The sequence below is a fragment of the Pseudonaja textilis genome, chromosome 4 (assembly GCF_049901715.1).
Source record: "Pseudonaja textilis isolate UNSWEBS1 chromosome 4, rPseTex1.2, whole genome shotgun sequence".
Classification (NCBI taxonomy): Eukaryota; Metazoa; Chordata; class Lepidosauria; order Squamata; family Elapidae; genus Pseudonaja; species Pseudonaja textilis.
In genome coordinates, this window is record NC_141993.1 from 36551943 (window position 1) to 36576151 (window position 24209).

The 24209-nt window shown below is 35.5% G+C and overlaps 1 protein-coding gene across 3 annotated transcripts in view; it reads right to left on the bottom strand.

Annotated features, from left to right (window-relative positions):
* Positions 1–1120: 1120 nt before the first annotated feature.
* Positions 1121–24209, bottom strand: part of LOC113439044 (scavenger receptor cysteine-rich domain-containing protein DMBT1-like) — a 52427-nt gene continuing 29338 nt past the window's right edge. For 2 of the 3 annotated variants that reach the window (XM_087932573.1, XM_087932575.1), the window contains 9 exons: positions 23506–23547; positions 21546–21851; positions 16995–17021; positions 9064–9223; positions 7970–8190; positions 6947–7119; positions 6180–6568; positions 3711–3982; positions 1121–3397 (listed from right to left, as the gene is read on the bottom strand). In XM_087932573.1, coding sequence (XP_087788699.1) covers positions 3243–3397; positions 3711–3982; positions 6180–6568; positions 6947–7119; positions 7970–8190; positions 9064–9223; positions 16995–17021; positions 21546–21851; positions 23506–23547 — 1745 coding nt within the window. In that variant the 3' untranslated portion in view covers positions 1121–3242. The remainder of the gene's footprint in view (positions 3398–3710; positions 3983–6179; positions 6569–6946; positions 7120–7969; positions 8191–9063; positions 9224–16994; positions 17022–21545; positions 21852–23505; positions 23548–24209) is intronic. The other variant, XM_087932574.1, reaches the window with a different exon arrangement.

Here is a 24209-nt window from a genome sequence, read left to right on the forward strand (position 1 = left end):
CCTTTTCTAGATTTGAGAAATCACTGAGTTTTGGGGAGTAGGAGCATTTTTATTTATGAACATTCTCCATTTATTGGATGGAGGCCTATTTTAAAAATATGCATATCTAAATTCAGCAGGAAAAAAGCAATTCCTTCCTTTTCAACTTTTCACCTACTTTTAACATCCTTGATGGGTCCTAGGTATGCTCTGAGCTTGGTTGTTTTCTTGAAGACATTTCATTATCCAAACTAGATACCATCATTAGTGCTGATAAAGTTACCTAGTTTGGGTTAATGAAATGTCTTCAAGAAAACAATCAAGCTAGAAAAGGTCCCAAATTTTATAGAATTGTTTATTCTCTTGCTCTCTAATTTCAAATGTCAATCTACTCATCTCACCACATTCCAATATTTTCTTAATAATTTCTTCCTGCAATGGTATTTTCTCATTTTTCCAATTTTTAGCAAATACAATCCTAGCCGCTGTTAATACATTTACAATCAGATATTTCAAGTCTTTACTGTATGTATCAAGTAGGATTCCCAATAAAAAGATCTCTGGTTTCAAATCTATGTGTTTCTTTGTCATTTTTTCCAACCACATGCGGATTTTAGTCCAGTATTTTCTAGAGTCCTCACAAGTCCACCACATATGGTAATATGAGCCAGGTATCTGATGACATTTCCAACATTTTTCAGATTTATTCTTGAACATTCTTGCTATTCTTGTCGGGGGAAAGTGCCACCTGTAAAACATCTTATACAAGTTTTCTTTATAAGCTATTGACATTGTCATTTTATAATTTTGAGACCACAATTTTTGCCATTTCTCTATATCAATCCCATATCCAAAATTCTTCCCCCAAGCAATCATTGTTTCTTTAACTTGTTCTTCCTCTAGTTTAATTCCCAGTAAATAACCATATAATTTTTTAATCACCTTTTCATCAGTACCTGTCAAAATCTTATCTAGATCAGTCAGTTTATCATAGAATCCCTCTGTTTTAAAATCTTCCATCATACCTTGAATGTATTTGCGCATATGAAAACCAATTCATCTTTATACCTTGTTCCTCTAGATTTTGCATCAATTTTAGTTCATCCTTTTCATCCAATATTTCCCCAAACTGTTTGTTCCTTCTTATAAATTATAGGATAGGAAAATGCTTCAATGGTCGATAACCAAACTGGAATTTTCAAATAACATTGTCTTTTGATCTTCTTCCAATTTAACCACAAAGACTCCCGTATATAATGTCTTCTAAAATAACCCTGTGTTTTAGTTCCCTTATATCATAAAAAGGCATGCTACAAATTTATTTATTTTATTTATTTATTGGAATTTGTCAAACAAAAATGAGAACAAGAATAAGAGAATAAAAATAGAATGACAGGGACAATAGGCATGTTAGTGCACTTATGCACACCTCCTCTACTGACCACTTAAGTATGAAGTAAGATCCATGGAAGTCAATTTGTGACTGAAACTGTGAAAATTTGTAGCTGAGACAACTGAATCAGGTAGGGCATTCCAGACATTGACAACTCCTATCACAGAAATCATATTTTTTACAGTTTAGAACGATTTACATTGAGTTTAAAATGGTTGTTCGCATGTGTATTATTAAAACAGAAAAAGTCATTTACAGATAAAACATTACTATGTATAATTTTGTTTAGAATACCTAAATCTGACCACAAGCGATGAAGTTCTAAGTTATTCCAAACCAAGAATTTTGAGCCTAGTAGCATAAGAAATTTTATTATGTACAGAAGAGTGCAAGACTTTTCTCATGAAGTACTTCTGAACCTGTTTGATTGTACTGATTGTACTGAGATATAGTGGGGATTCCAAACAGTTGAAAAATACTCTAAAATCAGTCTAAAATATTCTTTATTGGTGTAACGTTCTTGTTTTTTTCACTCTGTCTAGTTCTTACAGGGGTGCTATGAATTATATTCAAGTATGTATTTTCAATAAATAATTTTACTCTCCATATCCATTTTTTACCAGGGCCCAGGAACCTCTCAGTGTGCATCCTTTTTAGTCAGCTGAATAAATATCCATAATATTACAGGACATACTTTGAAAAAAACCACACATTTTTAATATTCTAAAGAGTTTACAATTTACCTTTTTTAAAAAAACTTTCCTAATGTTGTTCGGTAGAGAGTACAGCCCTGTGGGTTGCCTTGAGGGATTATCTGATCAAACTTTGACTCTTGGCAAAAGATTTGAAGAGGTGGCCATGCTGTTCTTTGAGAAACAATCATTAGACTACTTTTCCTAATTTTTTTGAATCACCAGAAATACTTGGCAGTTCACAATAATACATCAAGATTTTCTTGTTGCTACTGTACTGTTAATAATTTCCCAAGCTGGATTATTATATTCTGGGTTGGGCCACTTCAGAGGACAACATGGAAATGTCTGCTGAACTGGTTGCAACATGTACCTTGCTTAATGTGAATTAATTATCAGTACAATTTCAAATCCACATAAACATTTCTCACATTGTACACTTATAATGAAAATATAACTTCTCATTCAACACTTATTTCTCAATTGATAATAGAGTTAAGCTATCCAGTGTGGAGATAACTTGATAAAAATTGTAGAACATTCAGAAACAAGCTTCCTGCTAGAGTGAAATTGTATTTTATTTGGTTAAATATCAAGAATAATGAGAACAGAGGTACTTGTTGCATACTTTCATCCTTGAATGGAAGGACTGAAGAGACATTTAAACCACATTATATGGGATGAAATTCCAGCCCTCATCCCTTCACTCTGGAAAGTGTGTTTAAGAATATGACAAATGGCCATAGTGGGTGCGCACTATACCTTGAATTGATAACAAGTGAAGCAAATTTGATGGGAAGTTTAAGCAGAGGTGCATAAGTATGTGTATTTGCATGTGTCTGTCTGCATGTGTGTGAAACTAGATGCATAAATATGTTCATGATAACCTGTGAAATCCAGTCAACACACACACACATCTATATCTATCTATCTATATTAGATAGTATTCATTTTTTCGGGGGGGGGATAAGCATATTATTCAGGTTGCTGCTATAAATGTTAACAAACTTTTCAAGTCTTATTTTCTAGTTCTTAATTTTAATATAATAGCAAAATCAACATAAATCATAAGAATATTAATATATCAGAGAAATATTGGTGTTGCTGTTGAGGACATCCAATAATTAAGTGCATCACTATTAACTCAGCACTGGTTTATAACACAAGATTTTAAGTCCTCACATTATCTCATATGGAACTGATCTTTTCCACTTGTTTTTCAGAATAATTCCTGCAAGAGTCACTGCAACAACTGCAAGGACAGCAGCAGCAACAATGTAAGGTACATGGAAATCAGGAGTTGCCAAATTTTCCTGGGCTTCTGGCTTTGCTTCTGCAGAAAAATCAGAAGAAAATGATAGTACATCATCTACTTGAACTGTGATTAAAAAAACTTCCTAGAAATTAGTGGTCAATTAATCATAAGTCAATATGCTTATAACCAAATTGAAAACTGTGATCAGGAATAATAAATGCTGCAGGACAGGCAGTGGTAATCAGGACTGCGGCTACAACAGTAATTTCGAATTATTTCTTGCCTTCTAGCAATTCTCCCAATTTTTCATGCTACTTGCCCTATCATCTTGAAAGAACTGAGTGGTACTGATTATTTTTAGAACCATGAAAGAAGTTTTGATTCAGTTTACCAAAGTTTCTGTTCTGAACACCATCCTTCATAAGTTCGATGGGGCCAATAATGACATCTAGGTTTTCCTGATAGGAGTCTGTATCTCTCTTGGATCGGAGTAGACAGCCTCGATTGCATCTTGAGTTATAGTCATAGGATCTGCAAACCACCACTTTACACTGCAGGTAAACTGATGGATGCCTCCCCATGAAGGCAAAGGCTTGGAAGGAAAAGCGAAGAATATTTTTATAGGGGGAGTAGTGAGTCTGATAAGTAGATTCTTTAACACACCTGCATGAAAACAAAATAAAGGAAGATTTATTGGCTTTAATTAGCACATCAGTTATTGCAATTATTATATTCCAATTTATAAAATTTATTTTACATACTTTTCACATTAAAATAACCCAAATGAAATGAATGTGCTTTGTATGGAAGTAAAAAAAAAAAGCATCCTGTATAATATTGATACATCAGGTTGAATACATTTATGACCATGCCCATGTTTCACATCAGAGGACCCTTCCTGGGAAATCCAATGTATCTGATAAATATACAGAGGGACTTATAGTTTTCACTTATTAATTATAGCTATGCACAAAATTTAAATTACAGTCCTGTTTATTATGTTATAATCTTGTTTCACATATTTTATTAATCTTCTTAGGCTGCTTTTTATCCCATTTACTAAGCTAAGTAGAAAAATTAGCCAAGCTTGACTGATCTCAGAAAGCTAAGCAGGATTTGGCCTACTGGTATTGTTCAGAGAAAACTGGATAGGTCAATAGGTTCACCAAGAATCAAGAATCACCAAGATCATCACTCATGGCATAGTTCAAATTTACCCTATATGATTTAGGGTCTTTGGTCTCATTGGACCACAAGAATATCATTACCATGGTTAGGTTGCATATAAAATTATGCTCTGATTTGCCTGCTTTGAAGGCATAATTGAAAGCTCTGATTAAGTGCCACTGCTTCTAGATAATGTTCAACATAGGATCTTTTATTGTTCTTTCAATTTTAAATCTTTGTTTTCTCAAGAAAAATAAAAGATGCATATCTTTATAATGTCAATTCAAAATTTGAAATAATGCCAGGTTAGAACAAGTAAACCTTAACTTTTGATGAAAAAGTCTATCCAAACTACTTGCCAAAGGATTTGTCAATACACATATGTTCTGATTCAGAATTATTTACCAGGAACAAGGAACACTGCAGAAGCTTGGTTTCAGAAATGAATAGAAGTTTCACATGCAACCCATGTCACTGGAATATCTTCTGATTTTAATCTCAAGGAAATAAATATATTGCTGTAATTAAATTCTTCAGGGTCAAAATCCACAGATGGCCCTTTGGCAGCATGCTATATGCTGTACTCCAAGATGTAGTGGCTGAAGAAAGCCAGAATTAAGTATGACTTGATTTAATGAACACATATGTTTGATGTAAATAAGTTCCTTATTTAAGAATTTTCTTTCTGTGGCATTAAAAATGACAGTCAGATAAAAATCTGCAAAGGTCTACAGAAAAAATATGAAATTCGTCTATTATGGGTCTCGGGTTGCATATTCCTGGTTTAAATGTAGCTACTTTAAAAACACTTAACTGGTTAAATAAAACAAAAGAAAAGCAAAAGGATGGGGGGGGTGAGAGAAAGGGAGTGAGTGAGTAAATGAAAGTGAGAGTCAGAGTGAGAAAGTGTGTGTGTGTGTGTGTGTGTGTGTGAGAGAGAGAGAGAGAGAGAGAGAGAGAGAGGAACAAATGAGAATCTATGCTGTCTGGTTCTCTTTTTCAAAAGGCCCAGAACTTTCTAGAGTACTGGAACTCAGGGCTCCTGGATAATTAATATGGACATTCCCAATGGAAGGGCATTTGGTTATTTCAGCTTTAGGCCTTTGCCTTTTGTATATATAACAGTAGCAAAATAGAGATGGAAAGTAAAACACTAGGTGAGCTACAGGAAGTAAGCTGGTAGATGGGAATGATATTACTAACACTTCTGTGGCTTACCACATTCAAACCCATAACAAAAGTGAATCCTCTGCAGAAAATCTAACACAAATTAGTGACAAAACACTATTCTCTTATAAGGGGTGAGGGAGAATTTCTAAGGTCAGAATGATCCTGAAATTTCAAATGTGTTAACAAATAGTTTCCTGTTAGATATGGTCTAGCTAGCAAAACAGTGCAACCTTTCTAGAACATTTGGCCAGGCATAATATTATGTACTGAGGCATTTACTGCTAGAATTATGTTACATACAAATTCCAAAAGAGAGGGAGAGAATCACATTGCCATGAAGATACAATTGCAATGGGATTGTGAATATTGTTTCTAGTCTGATCTACCTTGCAGGATTGGCCATATTTTAACCATCAAATAACTATACCACATAGACATTGGGAGAATTAAAAGCAATCAAAATTAATGTATTCCCACATTTTTCCACAAAACCAAATCACCTTAAAGAAGTTGAAGTCCTTACCCATTCTTGATAATATCATAAGTTAGGTTTGTAAAATTATTGTAAAAAGGGGATGCTGTACAAGTATCCAAAAACAGCTGCAGGTTGGAATCTGAACTATAGAGATATGCTTGCAAATATAACCTTTGATTTAATACAACATAATAAGGCATATCATTTACTGGTTTCCAGAAGGATGAGTCATAAAATGTAAGGTTCACACTATATTGGCTATATTGTGTTTCATTAATCTCTTCTGTTTGCTGAGCGATATACACTGTCTCTATCCAGGTGTGTTGAAGCATCTTGCAGTTGACATGAACAAGGAGATCTGGTATCCTTCTTATGAAGTCTTGTGAAGGGGCCATTGCAGAGATCTCATTTGAATATGTAATAGTATCAGCATCAACCTGTTTGAAACACAAAACAATTGATGTATGATACTTTTTATCTGGTCAATCATGTTAGAGATGCTATAAAGATATTGACTGTGCAAATAGATGTTGGTCAGAAGGCATTGCCATATTCAAAATGTCCATGAAAAACTGAGCTACACTGAGCTAAGAAAATAGAGAAATGATTGGCTACAGAGGACAAAATGGGTTCTATCAATCATTGTGCTTTGAGCTCCTGCTATATGTCACAAACACATTTCAATTTGGAGCATTGTCCTAAATAAATCCCTGAATGATTGAATGCCCCCTACTTCTGTTTTAAGGGGAAAAAAAATAAAAGAATTAATGAGTGAGTGAGCCATGCAGCAAAAATGTTCTAAGAAGTCTTCATACATCTCTTCTGGTCTGACATCCATTATATGGTATGTTGAATATAACATAATATGGTGTGATCCTTGGTCTGCAGTTTGGATCCTTCAAGCTGACGCTCCATGGATTATAGCCTTGAGAGTTCAGATAACTTCTACTAATTACAGCTTCCATATAGGTTGGCTGACAAACAAGAGCTGTAAAGGAGGAAAAAGAAATCTTATTGCTGCGCTGAAATGCATATGGTATGGCAATAATTTATTATTATGCTAACTTTATGAATCTAACACCATCTCAGCACAAAATAACCAAATTTTGCCTGCCAAATAATTTTACATATTCTGCAGTTTAATTTTTGCTTCAAATTGAAAGCATGCTGCAAAGATGCTTTCTAGGCAACTATGAAAAAACAGTCTCTGGATCTTGCCCACCATACTCCACTCATGTCTACATCTGGATATTGAATTAATTTGGCAAAGTTTTGCTTGACTTCTTTTATATCTAACTCCACTTTTAAAGGTTTCTCAAAAATTGAAGGGTAATTATATGACCAAAATGCTTATTCTCTGAAGCACATAAGCTGAAATCTCAAAATAATCAATAACACTATGCTGACTAATACTTTTTCATGGCATTACTTTTTTATGGCATTATGATCATAGTATAGCAAAAGACCTGAACATCTTTGCTAAGAATCAGCTTCTGAAATTTGGCTCGAAGTTAGATGTTAGATCACATGAAAATCACATGTTAGCCACTCTAGAATATAAATCTTAGTTGTTTGGAACTACACTCATTCTTCATTCCAAGGATATTCACATTTGATCAACTATCTAATCTGTAGGTATAATTGCCCATGCTTATAGGTATCCGATTCAAAACTATTCTACTTTACAAACCTTCCATCAGGGTACACCAAAAGGAAAAATTAAAAATGAAATAAATTGTGTCTCATTATGCCAAGATTGAATTAGATGCAAAGAATTCTAATGAAATTCTAAATAATATTCAAAAGGTCAATAAATGAAAAGGGAATGTTATATTTACTTATATCTTGATCTGTAGAGAAGCTGTAATAGTTTGCAATAAAGCCTCTTCTTGTAACACTACTATCAGTATGGAATTTAATTGTCATCATATTGGAACTTGATGTAAAAGTGTGATAGGAGCCATAACAAATTCTCCCCAGCAGTGAGGCAGTATGGAGAGGTCCATCATAGATTTCAACATAATCGCAAGTGCATCTGAATCCACCACATTCTTCTAACCTGGAAAGCAAAACAGGAGTATAGTGTTTACATGTTCAATGTGTTCATTCAGTACATACAATTACTTCAATACCCCAAGACAGAAGCTTTATTTTGTGAATGTTAGGTAGTGAAATTCTCTCTGAGATTAGTGCTAGTAAAAGGAGATATAACAAAAACAATATCTGAACTTGAAACTTCCCAATTCATATAAGGTAACCAAACCATTTTCAATTCTCTTCAACTGGTGAAATGCCCACTCATTAATTAATCAATTAATTGTGGTGATGCTGGTGTGGTGATGATGATAACAATTTATAATAAACAATAATTTGGATAAAATTGTTAACGTACTTGGTACAAAATTTGAATGTATATCACTGACATATTAGTCCAATAATATGGAACTGGATAGACTTTTTCTGAGAAAATATTTTGGAATATGTAAAATGAGGAATAGGGTTTAACATGACTTTTTAAAACTTGAGAAATCTAAAACTGCATGTTGATTTAAGCATTCCTCCTCTTACCACATCCTTTCTCAATATTTTTGTCAGATGACTTTGATTTATAGTAGACAGAAATTATTGAAGTGATTTTATATTAAATGATTATTTTTAGAGACTGAAACAAAAATTGATCGGCCCATTTAAACATTTCAAGCATTGGATCAAACTTTGGATGAATTCCTCTATATGTGTGGAGCCTGGACCTATTCCTCTATTCTTAAAAAGAGCTAAAGTTCTGCCATGGATTAGCTAATTACCTCTAGCCTCAAGTTTACAATCTGATTGCATTTTGTAAAATGTGCCCTGTAATTTGAACTCACCTTGACCTATTTAATAAACCAGTCTTGGTATTGTGATGCATGCATTAAAAACAGCTTTAACTTACACAAAATTCTGCCAGGTAAGTCTTATTTGGTAGTTGTTTTTAACTTGTATTTCCCATACACAGTCCACATTGTTTGGATAGTCAGAAGGATAATGTGGACTTTTAAATGATCCTGATGGGTATCCAAGAAAACCACCACAAGATTCTTCTGATACTGTTACTAAAAAGAAATCAAAGAAAAACACATCAGTATCATGCACAGCTAGAATTCAGAGGACCATACTATAAGGAAGACATTGATCTTTGAATTTTTCTTAAATTCAGAATTTTGGCGCCTTCCAGCTTCATGTTCTGAAGGAACCACAATGTCTAAAGCCCAAAGTCACTTGTTTTGAGAGATGGGGAGGTATATAAACTAGACAAACTAATAACAGTGAATTAACCTGAGGTGAAAAAGAACCGGAAGCCTACTCTATAAATTCTTTGGATTAAGGATAATTTTATCAATGATGCTTTCTAAACAGTTCTTATTAGAAACTTTGTTATTTCTATTCATCTGCTAAAAAAGGAGCAAATATTTATGATCCAAAATCAGTTTCTACTTATAGAAAGAGAAATGGAAGTCTGACTTTCCCCCATTTATTTATTTTTCTTAACATAAGTCTTAAACTAAAAAAAGTTATTAAACTGAATTACTCAGTTTTAATCACTACTGCATTGGAAGTCAATATCTGTTTTACCAGGGCTATTTCTCTTCCTAAACTAACACTGTGAAGCTTTCTAAATAACTAATGACACACAGAAGGCTGATTCTCTAAATGAAGTTGAAATATAGTAATAAAAACAATTATAATGTAATTAGATGTGATTTATTTTTTCTACTATGTAACTTTTGTAATAAATCAACTAGGAAGAAAAAAGAGGGCATGAATTAACAACACAAATCCTATATAAAACAGATCATTCAATGTCTATAAGACCACTTGGACTGTGATTCTGAAAATAAGCACCACAGAACTTAGTGTGGTTTATATATATACTGAATTGGGACTGAATTGTTTATAATTTATTTATAAGTTTATAAGTTAGGTTATAAAAAATAAAAATGAATATAGGGAGGCCTCGACATGCAACAGTTCATTTAGTGACCATTCAAAGTTACAACAGCATGGAAAAAAGTGAGTTACGACCATTATTCACACTTACGACTATTGCAACATTCCCATGATCACATGATCAAAATTTAGAAGCCTGGCAACTGATTCATATTTATGAGGGTTACAGTGTCCCAGGGTCATGTAATCATCTTTTGTGACCTTCTGACAAGTTAAGTCAATGGGGAAGCCAGATTCATTGTTACTAATTTAACAATTGCACTGATTCATGTAGCAACAGTGGCAAGAAAAGTCAACAAATGGAGCAAAACTCAACCGTTCATTTAGCAACATAAATTTTAGTTCAATTAAGGTCATAAGTTAAGGACTGCCTGTATAACCTAATAGCAACAAAATAAAATATGTGTAACTAAAGTCAATCAAATCATAGTTTCATTAGATAATAATACAAAGGGTTTAGAGACTAAATATAGAATTTATTCATGGTTTGGGAGCTTTCTTCAATTTTATATCTACAATAATTCTGTATGATAGGGAAGACTGCAAGACAATGGATGTCCCAAAGTAAACTTTGAGTACTTTGATCAAAGGTGTACTTAATAATTCCAGGAAATGGCCAAATATATCTGTTTATACCAAGTACACTTCCTCAAAGACAACATTCCATATGTATTTATTTGAAAAAGTTTATATGTTGCTCTGAGCAGTTTACAATCCTACTATACATAAACAGGATTAAAATAGCAGAAATGTCAATCTAGTACTAAAAGCATAAAATAAATGCTAATAGTAACTAATAGTACTCATAAAAGAGGAAGAATCAAAATCTATATGTCTCTATCTAACAAGGCCTATGGAAATATTCAAGTTTTTATCATTTTATTAAGTCTCAGTAGCTTTGAGAAAAACAATTTATTGATAGAAAATCATCCCAGAGATATCCAAGTTTGGAGCCATAAATATCTTTAAATATGACAACCTGTGAATTGCAACCAATTTGCTTGGTAATGAAGGCAGCTCTCAAAATAGCATTATATAGCCAAAGTTAGATGAGTTCATAACTAGATGAATCTGAGCCTCTGGAATCTGGTCTAGCTGTAGCTTCCAAGTAGCTCACAAGAGCTGTATGTAAAACACATTGCAATAGTTCATATGACAGACGAATTAGCTATAAATGATTCTGAGAAGTGTCTTCTGATGCAGAAAAGGTTATTCCTTCTGTACCAGGTGAGGTGGAGAAAGCCCCTCTTGATTGAACTGCTATTTGCTTTCTCTATGAGGAACTATGAACCCAGAAGGCCTTCTAAATTATGACCCAAATAGTATGGAAAAGTGGGATGACAAAACATGGCCTAGTACAGGGCTGTCAAACTCCCAGCCTGTGGGCTGGATGCATTGCACTGGCCATGACCACACCCAGTTTAGCGAAGGGGAAATACATCCCAATACATCACATGACGTTGCCATGATGACATGAGTTTGACAACCCTGACTTAGAATGAAAAATGGAATATACCTAGAGTTTGATAGACCTACAGGTTCAGTACCTGCAGGTCAGAACCTACAGGTTCTATATCTTATGGAAGTAATCCTTCTCTCAATTACAAGCTTAAAAAACAGTATCGGTTGAATCATCATTAACATTCATGTTTCACAATCATACTGATTGTGTTTAATGTTTAAGTATTTATTTATTATTAATTGTAAGTATTAAGTAAAGTAACTGAGATCGTGATAAAAATAATCCAATAAATAAGACATCATTTGTTATTCTTAGCCACAACAAGGGTGGGTGCCTGGCAGTCTTATCTGAAGGAGGTTCGAAAGTGAGGCATATTTGAGGCATTCTCTGTCATGGTGATTTGTACTAAAATGTCCCTATACTAGATTCTTAAATATCAACTGTTGCCTATTTCATCATCCCAAAAAGCTACATATAATCAGTAACACCCTTAAGAGCCAATAGAAATAAAACAGAAATACAGGAGAAAGAATGTTGAAAGCTCTTTGAACTGTTGAGGAGCACTTCACAAATCAAAGCTACCCTCAGGTCCCAAAGTGCTGAATCACATATAAAGTGCTCAGTGCAATCACCTCATGGGCCTTCCCACATTAACTGACTACATGGCTGTCCATCTTTGATAAGATTGCCACTTAAGAAAAGCTGCAGTGCTGGGAGTAACCCCATATTAGCAGCAATTCTTGTAGAAGTATCACCTGTGCATTCACAGTCCTTGTCATACATCTCTTGAAGGCCTTCAGAGAGGTTCTTCTGAGACTTCTGCAAAATTTAGTGCATCAATATTTTAGGAAGTATATTCAGAGAGAACTTGTAATTACTTTTCAAAGAAAGCTTTGTTTGGTTTTGCACAGCCATAATAACCAAGGAGCTAGATACCAGTATATCTGAAGGACCAGTTTGGAGAAAGCTGCATAGGTAATCCTCAGGTAACAACTCAATGAAGACTGGCAATTCCACTGCTAAGCAAAACAGACACTAAATGGGAATTCATGTGACCTTCTATTTCCTGGCTGTAAAGAGACAAGATTATGCAGTTTCACATCTAGTTTACCTCCTAACCACTCTTCCATCTTTGCAACACACTAGCACCTGCTTACTGTCTTGTACGTATTGAGAACAATGCAATTTGTGAAAGTAACAACAGCACTTTCTATCACAAGGCAAAAATAACACAGAAAATGTTTACCTTTGAACATAACTGCTCAACACGGGTACTGTAGCCTTTCACTTTGAGGTGGAGAACAGATGAAAGCTGAAGAGAAAATACTAAAGTAGGATTGTCACATTTCAAAATGAGAGTGAGCCTTTGTAAATCCCTGCAAGTTCCATTCCTATTCATGTGTGTGATGTTATCCTGTCCTTTTGGGGTTTTTTGGAACCTCAGCTTTCTTTCTATTCACCATCAAAGTTAACTGAAGCCCCCAGTTACCAGAATGCCCCTGCCTGAAATAGATCCTTCTTTGAAGGGAAGGAAATTGTTCAGGAGACTGGAAGACAGATTTTGGTACTATTATAGCCAGAAATCAAGAGTGAAGTGTTCTTTCCTAATAAATAATCTGTTTTAGGACCTAAAATATCATAAAGGTGTTTGTCATGCTACACGTTTTCTTTCAGGTAGCAGTGAACTCTTTTTATTTTTACAAGAATACATGCTAAAGAAGGACATACAGAAGCAGACATAATTGCTACATTTCCTTCATTTGCTTGGAGAGTGCTAAAAAATAAACAGCCAAATTGCTGTTTATTTTTGACAAAATAAACATTTGACAGTACATTTGACAAACGAGAAGTGTATTTATCTTCAATTTATTTCTTTTGCATTAGTGAAAATCGTCAATTCTGTCACATACACTTCAGTCAAAAGGATTAAAGTCCATTAGTACAGGAAGAACTGTTTTATCAAAATGTCTTTCTCTTCCTTAAAAAAAAAGTGGTAAAATGTTATCAGTAAGGTTGGAGCTTATGAGTATAAGGTAAAGAAAGCAAATATAAATTAGCTATGAGGAAATCCATTGAATAAGTAGACAAAGGAATTAATTGTCAAGACAGTGGATTTTGTAATTCAAGTGCATTATTAAAAATGTCAAGTTAAACTTCTAAAAAAGATGGATTATAATTCTTTCTTCCTCAACCAAGAACATGACTTGTGCAAAAACCACGTGTACAAGTTCAATGATATTTATGGCATTCTATAATAGTGAACATTTTTGGAGGAAAATTGTCATAAATGGGTACTATTATAGAAAGCATAACAATCTTTTCAATTTTCAAAAAATCACTCTGATTTTTTGTGTTCATTGCTTCGATTTTCGCTAATTAACTTTGCAAGAAGATTGGTGCTTACAACCAGTGGTCCCTCTGGACAAGAAGACAATAATTTATGATACTCAGAGTTATAGCCTAACAATCTTCTTAAATGTTTGAGCTACTTGGAAATATTGGACATGTATGAAAGTGGGCGGTACCACCCCTGGGGAGCAGTGGGATGCCTTAGGGGAGCGCTGAGAGGCAAGTGGGGTGGCAGAGGGGCGCTATGAGGCGGCAGGGGGTGCTGGAGGTAACTGGCAAGGCACAATTAAGGGGTGAGAAAAAAATCTCCCCTCTGCCACGTTCGAGGCAGGGCCTGTAGGATCATCCTATTGACTTCCATGCTCTGGTGCAAGGAGCTCTGCCCCCAAATTCAGCGTTGGGAAAGGAGAGCAAAGTCAAAGTGGCTTTGCTCTCCTTTTCAAATATCCCGCTGCCACTGTGTTCCACCCCATTGAGCCCCTTGCACCAGAGGAACCTGTCCAAGCATGTCCAAATGGAGCAGTGCACTAAGTCAATGGGGTGAGCCTGAGAGAGGGAAAGAGAGAGGAAAGAGAGAGAGAAAAAAAGAGAGAAGGAAGAAGAGAAAGAGAAAAGGGAAAGAAAGAAAAGGGGACAAAGAAAGAGGGGGGATGAAAGGAAGGACAGAAAAAAAAAAGAAATAAAGAAGGAAAGAGGGACGGAGAAGAAAAATAATGAGATATCTATTCTCATCCAATCACCTGCTCCAGTAGGGTTAGAAGGGAGTGTGTGCGTGTGTGTGTGTGTTCTCCTTTATTTTACCAGTAATTTACCAGTACATTTTGTTTTTGCCTTCTTCAGAATGGGCACTGTAATACATTGGGGAAAAGTAATTTTTTAGGGTGGAGATCTGGTCCAATGGATCCTGTTTAAAGCCTCAACAAAATGTGAGAGCTTCCTGAAAATCTTGGCCATGTTTCATCCACAAAACCTTTAATTAATAGAAGCCAAAGATGTTTCAATGTGCTGGCAAAGATGCTGGCAAAGATGTTTCAATGTGGAAAAGGGCCTCTAAACTAGGCCTCATTTCAATCTGATGCCTCAGCTCTCTCTCTCTCTCTCTCCCCTCCCCCCTCCATCCTTCCATGCCCCCCCTTCTCTGACCCCTTTTCTTTCTTTCCCTTTTCTCTTTCTTTTATTTCTTCTCTCTTTTCTCTCTCTCTTGTTCCCTCTCCCAGGCTCACCCCATTGATTTGGTGCACCGCTCTGCTTGGACTTGCTTGGGCAGGTCCCTCCAATGCAGCAGGCTCAATGGGGTGGACCTGTGGGGCCAGCACCTAGAACGCAGCAGTACCGGCACATTTGAAAAGTAGAGCAAAGCCAGAGGTCAGTAATTTTTGCTGCAAAGAATCACAAAAGCTTCTGGGTTGTGCACAAGAAGGGACACACATATCAATGCAATTCAGCAACATAAAATAAAGAAATACAAATAAAACAAATCAACAAGAATCAGCAGAGCATCTCTGATTAGATTTTATTCACTACTAGAATCTAATCAGAGATGCTTTGCCAATTCTAGTCCAATGACCTGCTCCAGCAGGGTTGGAAGGGAGTATTTGTATATGTGTGTGCATGGCTGTCAAAACTCCAAAAACAGGTCAAGTAGTTCTGGGGAGGCCAGTCATAAATTAGAACACTTGCTAATCAACCAGCCATTCAGTGAGGACCACTTGTATTTGGTTTGTCAGTCACCAAACCATGCCCACCCAGTCACGTGACCAGCAAGACACACCACCAGTCACACCACCAGCAAACCACTTGTATTTGGTTTGTCAGTCACCAAACCATGCCCACCCAGTCATGTGACCAGCAAGCCACACCCACCCAATCACGTGACCAGCAAACCACATCCTCAAATTAGGCCATGCCCACAGAAATTTGAATCCCATCCCTGGATGGGGGGCATTGAGGATGGGTTTGTAGCACCAAGGGGGTGGTGGACTGAAAAAGTTTGATTAGAGTTAAGATACAAGGCTGGCTTTGGGACTTTGAGGTCCTGCCCAAAAGATTGTATTCTAAACATTTTCCTGTGACATTCCATTGGCAGATGGAACAGATTTACACTGGAGATTAAAGATTACACAGGTAGTCCTCCACTTACAAACACAGTCAAGCCCAAAATTTATGTTGCTAAGTGAGACATTTGTTAAGTGAGTTTTGCCTCATTTTAAGATATTCCTTGTTGCAATTGTTGAGTGGATCACTGCAGTTATTAAGTTAGTAACATTATTAAGTGAAACTGGTCTCCCCATTGACTTTGTCAGAAGGTCACAAAAGATGATCACATAATCCTAAGTCACTGCAACCATCATTGATATGAATCAGTTGCTGATATCAGAATTTTGGTCAAAGCTGCAAGGGTTGTAAGTGTGGAAAAAGCTAAAAAAACCCACTTTTTTCAGTGCTGATATGACTTTGAACGATCACGAAATGAACTATTATAAGTCAAGGACTATCTGTAGTCCTCAAAGGACTTGTTATAGAGTTCTTGGATACTATGGTAAACCATGGGCAATTTCAACAAGTACTTTATCCAGAGAGGATCTGTATATGTGGTACACCACAAATAGAGGATTTCACTTATATTCTTCTTGACTGCTAACCAAATGTTTCAGCCCAGTCTTTAAAGTTGCTAATTAATAGAATATCCCATTGGTACCTCATTCAGTACATTCATTACTTTCTCCAAGGTAAAAACACACAGTAAGAAAGACTGTCAAGTTTATAGCTAAAGTCATTCAACTGAGAGCTTCTTATCTAGATCAGATTCGGGGTCAACTGTCAAGGGATGATCGTATCTGATTATTTCACTGAACTTTTGTTTAATATCGCTGTATGCTGCATTATTTAATTTTATTTTGCTTGATACATCATTAGAGTAAACAATAAATTAAACTAAGCTAGTGAATAACAGCTTATGTTAACTGACACGCCATAGAAAAGTGGAAGTGGATTCTCCCCTCCTTATTGTCCTACTTTCAATTTATGCTGTTCATGAAAATACATTTTAAGTCCCTCTTCATTACCTGGCCAATGCGTTGTAGGGTTTCTCCCTGAAAGAGAAAAGTTTATGATTGTTTTAATATGAATTGAATTACTGTTGAAACAATATATCTATTCCTAAGGCACATTGGTATGCCTATGCTGCTAGCAAAATAAAAAGCAACTTTTTTTAAAAAAAGTTTCACTTTGTTGCTATGCTTACAAATAAATATAAGTGTATTATAAATGATTGTCAGTTGTCTGTAACTAAACTTTGAAAGTCAAATTTTAAAAAATACCAGCATAATCATTTAAAATACATAGCGCTAGAAACATTAATAAATTAAATTTAAAAATGTTAGTAATCCATGGGACAATATTACAACATTCTGCTCCCAAAACCTGCAGGAATAAACCTCTTTTAATGACATTTCTGAAAAACAAGAAGGTAGAAACCGAAGAATGAATGAGATGTCTGTTTAAAGAATACCTACCAAGGAAAATCTACATTTATTCTGAATATGCTGTTAAGCTCATGACTATAAATCAGAAAGCATGTGATTGTTTTCGTTGAAACAAAACTCTTCCCTTGCTCACCTGCCTTTGATTTCTACTTGTCCTATGACATGCATGATTCACTAGGTTGGTTTTTTTTTAGATTTCCTGGCTCAACAATACAAAGGGGTTTACAAATTCTGAATGGGGGATCCACCAGGTCTTGTTAGCACAAAAATTGGGAATTACGATGTGGGCATAGGTTGGACAAAGCCAATATTTGATCTTCAGCATGTCACTAAGAAATGCATAAATGTCAGGTGCAAGGAATCAGAACAACTCTGTGAATATGTTACAGGTGTTATGTCTACCTTATATACAATTCAGTCATTCCACTCTATTGTAGTTGTTAGCTCTATCATTCCTCTCTGTTGTTTCCTGTATCACATTGACACTCTAAATTTCATCGCTATTGTTCCTGTGATGCATTTCCTGTTCCTGTTGCATTACTCACCCTCTCTAGTAAAATGGTTTCTGCACAGTGATGGTCTGTAGTGTGCTTACTTATCGTATATTTTGCTCCATAAGATGCACTTTTTTGTCTCCCAAAAGTGGGTGGAAACATCTGTGCATCTTTATGGAGTGGCGGCCCACCCGCCGGCCTCCACCCTTCATCTGTTTTTGGCCTCCTTGCATCCCATTTTCAGTTTCTGTGCCTCTCGTTTTTGCTCACTGCACGATCCATTTTTTGGCCTCGGAGGCCAAAAAAGGAACGCATCTAATGGTCAGGTGCGTCTTATACTGAAAAAACTATGGTACTCTACATGAAACAGAGTAAGCCAAAGTAGTATTTTTAAATAAATTTTTTTTTGTTGATCATCTGCTTAAAAGACTCTTGCCTTACTAACTCCATTCTCTTGGAAACAGGCAGATAAAGGCTTTAAGATTCTGGCCTCTTCCTCTCATGATGGGACCCCTCTTCACCCTCCCATCTACTCTAGATGGCGATTCACCACAAATAAATAAGAAAGATATTCGAACGTATCTTTGTTGAGTCTGAGAAATCATGGTATAACGTAAGTAAAGTTCAAATTATGGAATGTTTGCATAAATGCAGAACTGAAGGGGTTTTTAAATGAATGTAATAATGGATACAGATAGAAATAAGCATGCATGGGAATAAATGAAATGATTGGTGAATAGCTCAGCATTAAGACATTAATTAAGACATTAAGGATAATTGTTTAAGGCGGTCCCTTCTCCCTAGGGAAAATTGAATGAATAGTTGCAAGTTTTACATAAATGTAAAAACTTTTAGGTAACATAATTGGAGCAAGTAGACGAGTGTAAATAAAGGTGGTAAGAATAAAGGAGAGGAAATGGATGGAGACCTTTTGACATTGCAAGTAATAATTGAATGATAATGTGTGCTTTGTGTTTTGTTGTGAATACAGAAAATTTATTCTTTATTTACAAGTGTGAAAATAGCTATGTATAATAGTATAATGCTTTTGTACACTTCGTTATATGAAAATGAAAATTGGGTATGTCAGAAGAAATACAAAAGTAAATTGAATACAATATCAATAGGGTATGTAAGAAGTGTGCACATGAGAAATAGGACTAAGCATGAATAGGTGCATATCTTTTGAACAGATTCCCAAAACAAAGACATTGGAACTTTCAAATTCTTTAGGGAATTTATGAAATGTTGTAGGGATGTGCAGAAGCGAAAAAATAAAATTGTGAAAATGTACAGTGAATGGTGTAAAAAGAAGTTTAAGCAAGGTATTTCAGGCATTCTATTTCTTTAGCTTCTAATTTCTTATTCTTTTCTGTACTCTGTATAACACTGTTTATCTCAAAAGAAAATGGCATAGTGGCTCTGCATCTATGAAGGACTAAGTCTGCTGAGTTGAATGAACTGTTCGGCTAAGGATGTTCGTATACAGTTAGTCTTCGACTTATGAAGACAGATTGAATCCAAAATTTCTGTTGCTAAGTGAGAAATTTGTTCAGTAAATTTTGTCCCATTTTATGACTTTTCTTGCCAGTATTGTTAAGTAATTCACTGCAGTTTTTAAGGTAGTCACATGGTTATTAAGTGAATCTGGCTTCCTCATTGACTTTCCTTGTCAGAAGGTTGCAGAAGGTGATCATGTGGCCCTGGGACACTGCAACCATCATTTTGAATTTTGATCACATGATCATGGGGGTTCTGCACAGAGGTGGGATTCAAATTTTTTAACAACCGGTTTTGTGGGTGTGGCTTAGTTGGTGGGCATGGCTTGGTGGTCATGTGACTGGGTGGACATGGCTTGGGGGTCATCTTATTGGTTGGGCATGGCCAACTCAATATCACTCACATCGAGGCACATCTCCTCACCTGGCCTCTCATGACTGTGGGGATGCTGCAACAGTCATAAGTGTGAAAAAGGATCATAAGTCACTTTTTTCAGTGCCATTGTAACTCTGAATGGTCACTCCATACAAGCAAAGTACCAGCAAAGGAGGGGGGAAAACTCCAGTGACGTTCCTGAGATAGGAAGTCTAGTCCTGCCAAGAATGTAATAAGGGTTAAAGGAGAGGCAGTTTCTATAAGCAACACCAAAATGTTTCCTTCCTGTCTTCCTTACAGGATTAGGCCAGTAATTTCTTCTAACAACCAGTTCTCCAAACTGCTTAGAATGTTAACAACCGGTTCTAGCGAATAAGTCCGAACTGGTAGAATCCCACCCCTGGTTCTGCAGGATTCATAATGATGAAAAATGGTCATAAGTTCCTTTTTTCAATGCAGTTGTAACTGCACTGTCACTAAATGAATTGAGGGCTACCTGTACAGATCCAACAGAATTAGGGAGTTTCAGGAACTGGAATGGATTTAGAGTTATGGCAAGCTACTTGTCATGTTGACTACAATGGTATTTGAATTATGGGAATAACACTGAAGGATCTTAACCTTAATTATGAGGCTGACCTTGAAGGATTCCCACCCATTCAGGCTGATCTGTGAGTTTATCTTGATCAGGAGAACGATAAAAAGTCTCCTATTTATTTGGCTTGCTGGATCCAGAAAGACTTCCTGATTGAAGGGTGTGTACCTTGGCTTTCTCTGTTTGGGTCCCTTTTAGTTCCAGCTCTGGAATGTTCCTTGGCCCCAGCTAGTCTTTTGGTCACTTCTATCATCTGTCTTTGACCTTTGATTTCTGCTTGTTCCATGACAGAGGCATTTACGGTTCACTAGGTTGCTTCTTAGATTTCCTGGCTCAATTTTGACTTCCTGCCTTATCTTGGACATTTGCCTGCAGCACATTAATTATGCCATCATGGCTGTTTGTTATTAAGCTAATTTTAAAAAAACAAAACCAAGATGCCTGCTGTTAGTGATTATTTGGACAGAGAAAGCAGATAAATTATCCCTAACCTTGCTTCCTTACCTAAAAGATGTTTAGGAATTTTTCTTTTCCAGAAAGCTATATAAGCTATCAAAGCTATGTAAGCATTGTCCCAACTCTTCAATTGGGTATAAAATATTGTGAAATAGAAAGGACCGTTTTCTTGCACATTGTGTTTAAGGGGGATTATACCACAAAATTGTGTCACCTTAGTCTCAGTCATGACGCATATAAGTCTAGCAAAAGAATATGCTGTCTGGCAGTTTAACATGGGTTTTCCTACAAAGCTACAGCCATAACAGCTGTGTGAAGTAGAATGCTGAGAAGAACTGATTGGACCAAAACCAGTCACTGAACTCTATGATCAACTAGGAATTAGAATCTGAATCTTTGGTTCTTCCCTGTCCGAGACCAATACATTCTCTGCCAGCCTTGCTTCAAGATTGTGCCTTTTGGCAATTATCATTCCTGAAGATAGGTTAAAATGTTTGGATCCTTTGATGAGTTGTTTCCTTCAGGACTCTTCAGCTGCATATGAAATCCTACCTTCATTATTTGTAGCTAACTGAATTAGAATATTACACTTTAATTATGTGTTCTTAAATCAGATGCATGAATTAACTCTCATGCCAAACTATTTAAAAGCTGTAAATATAAAATGTGTTATAAATAGATTTATATTTCAATGACAAAGTAAGCAAGTACCTGAACAAATAACACCAGCATCCTCTTCGTGGTTGCAGTTGTGATTTCCCCAGCCTGCACTTCTGCATTCCCAAAGGTAGCTTTCATTCCCAGTGCACTGAACATTATCCAGGTAAATAGGGCCATATCCTTGACCAAAGAATGCTTCTGATGTTGCTCTGATGGCATATCCACATCCAAGTTGTTGGCATACCACATTGGCATCATACAGGTCCCATGAATCATCACAAACAGTCCCCCAGTCTTGGTAATAATGCCTAATTTCAACACGGCCTTGACAGCGACTTCCATTTACTAATCGGAGCTCTTGAGGAAAAAAGAAATCATATTGTTCAATCATAAACAGTCCCAGACATGGGAGAAAAATATTTTTACAATTGTACTTTTTGGTAGGAAACAGAATGAACAACAGCAATCAAGATTTGAAGATGTGAGAAAATGTATATCTTTATAGGGAGACAACCTTTTGATGTTTGTCTGCCATCACTAACCTAATGCATCAAAAGAAAAAAAGTAAGAGAGTAAGAAGATCATGATCAGAAAGAATGAAACATGGGATATTTTCACCATATACAAATTAATGAAATGTAGAGCCATAAAAGTCCTCCAAATAATTGGAAACCAGTTTGTAGTATGTTCTGTGTTGTTCCTCATCCTCTTATTGAAATGTTTTTTGTCTGAGGTCCTTCTTGGACAAGAAAATTGTTGCTACATCATAAAACATTTCTCAAATATTCTACATAAACTAAAATACTGCCAATAAACATTCTCAACTGAATGGAGATACTTTTGACAAAACAATCACAATTTTCATTTTATGCTTAAAAAATAAAAATAAGTATGGACTACGGCTTCAAAAATTTGCCAGCCTATGTTCTTTGGGACCATCATGGCCTACAATGGAATCATACATGGAATAAAAACCAAATGTTATTGCCATTAAAATCACTTTAAATATTTAAAATCACTTCTTCGAATTCTGATGCTGGACAGTAGATTGAAAATATTTTAGACAACAAAAACAGGCCATCTGACATTAAATGAAGTAAAATCCAACTGTTTACTCAAGTTCTAATATTGAAACCAATTTTTCAATAGCCATAACCTAATCTATTTCAAAGACAACAGTTATCACAGAAGGCCTGGGAGGAAAAAAAAGCAATTGAAAAGAGGCAAAAACAAAGCAAGATGCTTAGATTCCATCACTAACAACAAAACAAGGATTCATTGAAGCAATTGTTGACAAAACAGTCCTAGTGTAATGGTGCCCCTTTGTTCATATAGCATCAAAAAGGACTGAACAAATAAACAACAAACTTTTAAAGCTCTGGGTAAAGTGTGTTGAGATGGATAGGCTGACAATGGAAATAAAAGAGAGAGGAGAAACTGAATATTATGGTATAATTGGTGAAATAATATAAAGATATTACAGTGGAACAATATATATAAAGGAATATATACATGTGTGTGTGTTTGTGTGTGTGTGTGTATATACATATACATATGTATGTATGTATGTACGTATGTATGTATGTATGTATGAATTAAAATGTATGTAAATCATATTACACTGATAAGATGCAAAGAATGAAAATAGTGTTATAAAATGAGGAAAAATGTTTAATAAAAATAATATTTAAAAAAACAATAGCTCACTGTATCTACAATAGTAAATAAAATCTTCTTCAAGTCACAAAAACAAAAAAGAACCACCCAGATATATGACATTAAATGCACAATACTCATTCTCATTACATATTTAACAATATAAAAGGAAATTTAGAGATAGCTTGCATCTTGAAGCCAAGCAACTATGGATCCTTTAAAGGTTGTTGAGAATTCAATACTAAATAATTCTAGAATGGGATCACAAACATAAAAAGTGGTGCATGGGAAAAGGATCTTATACTCCAAATGGTTTACATTTAACAGATGAAACAGATCCTTAAAATTTTCTTACCAAGGGCTGCCGGTGATATTGATAGTGTCCAATGAGGACCTGCTAGTGAACAAAGATAAAGTATTAGATAGGCTATAGTGATAGATAAAGCATGAAGTTACATTCTGAGATCATATACTATACTACACAAGGTTAAAAACAGATTGATTTTGAGATTTTGAAAATGAAAGTATAGTCATCAAACTAGATGTACCAATAACAACTCCCCCCCACCAAAAAAAAAAAACAGATTACCCATAACAATAAGGAAACTTCAATCCAAAAAAAGATCACTCTGGCAGAAAAACAAATCTGGCCACGTTGCCAACTTCAAAAGCCAATACAAAAAATTATGCCACCAGATAAAGACTGAATACACCAATAATCACATTAAACAAGAGGAAAACCTTCTATGCACCAATTCCACCCACGCTTTTTACAATTTTGTAAACAACAAAAGACTCAAGTCCATCCCACCCCTGACAGGACCTAATGGTAAAGACTGCAATGACGACACCATTAAAGCCAACCTTTTTAACACATTCTTTGGCTCTGTATTTGTAAACAGCGGTGGATCATGCCCAGTATTTCCTAGCTGAACCACAGAAAACCACAATGACCTAATACATATCGATTTTACAGAAGACAATGTTGAAAAAGCACTATGCAATCTAAAACCATCTATATCTATTGGACCGGACAGAATATGTGCCTACTTCTTAAAA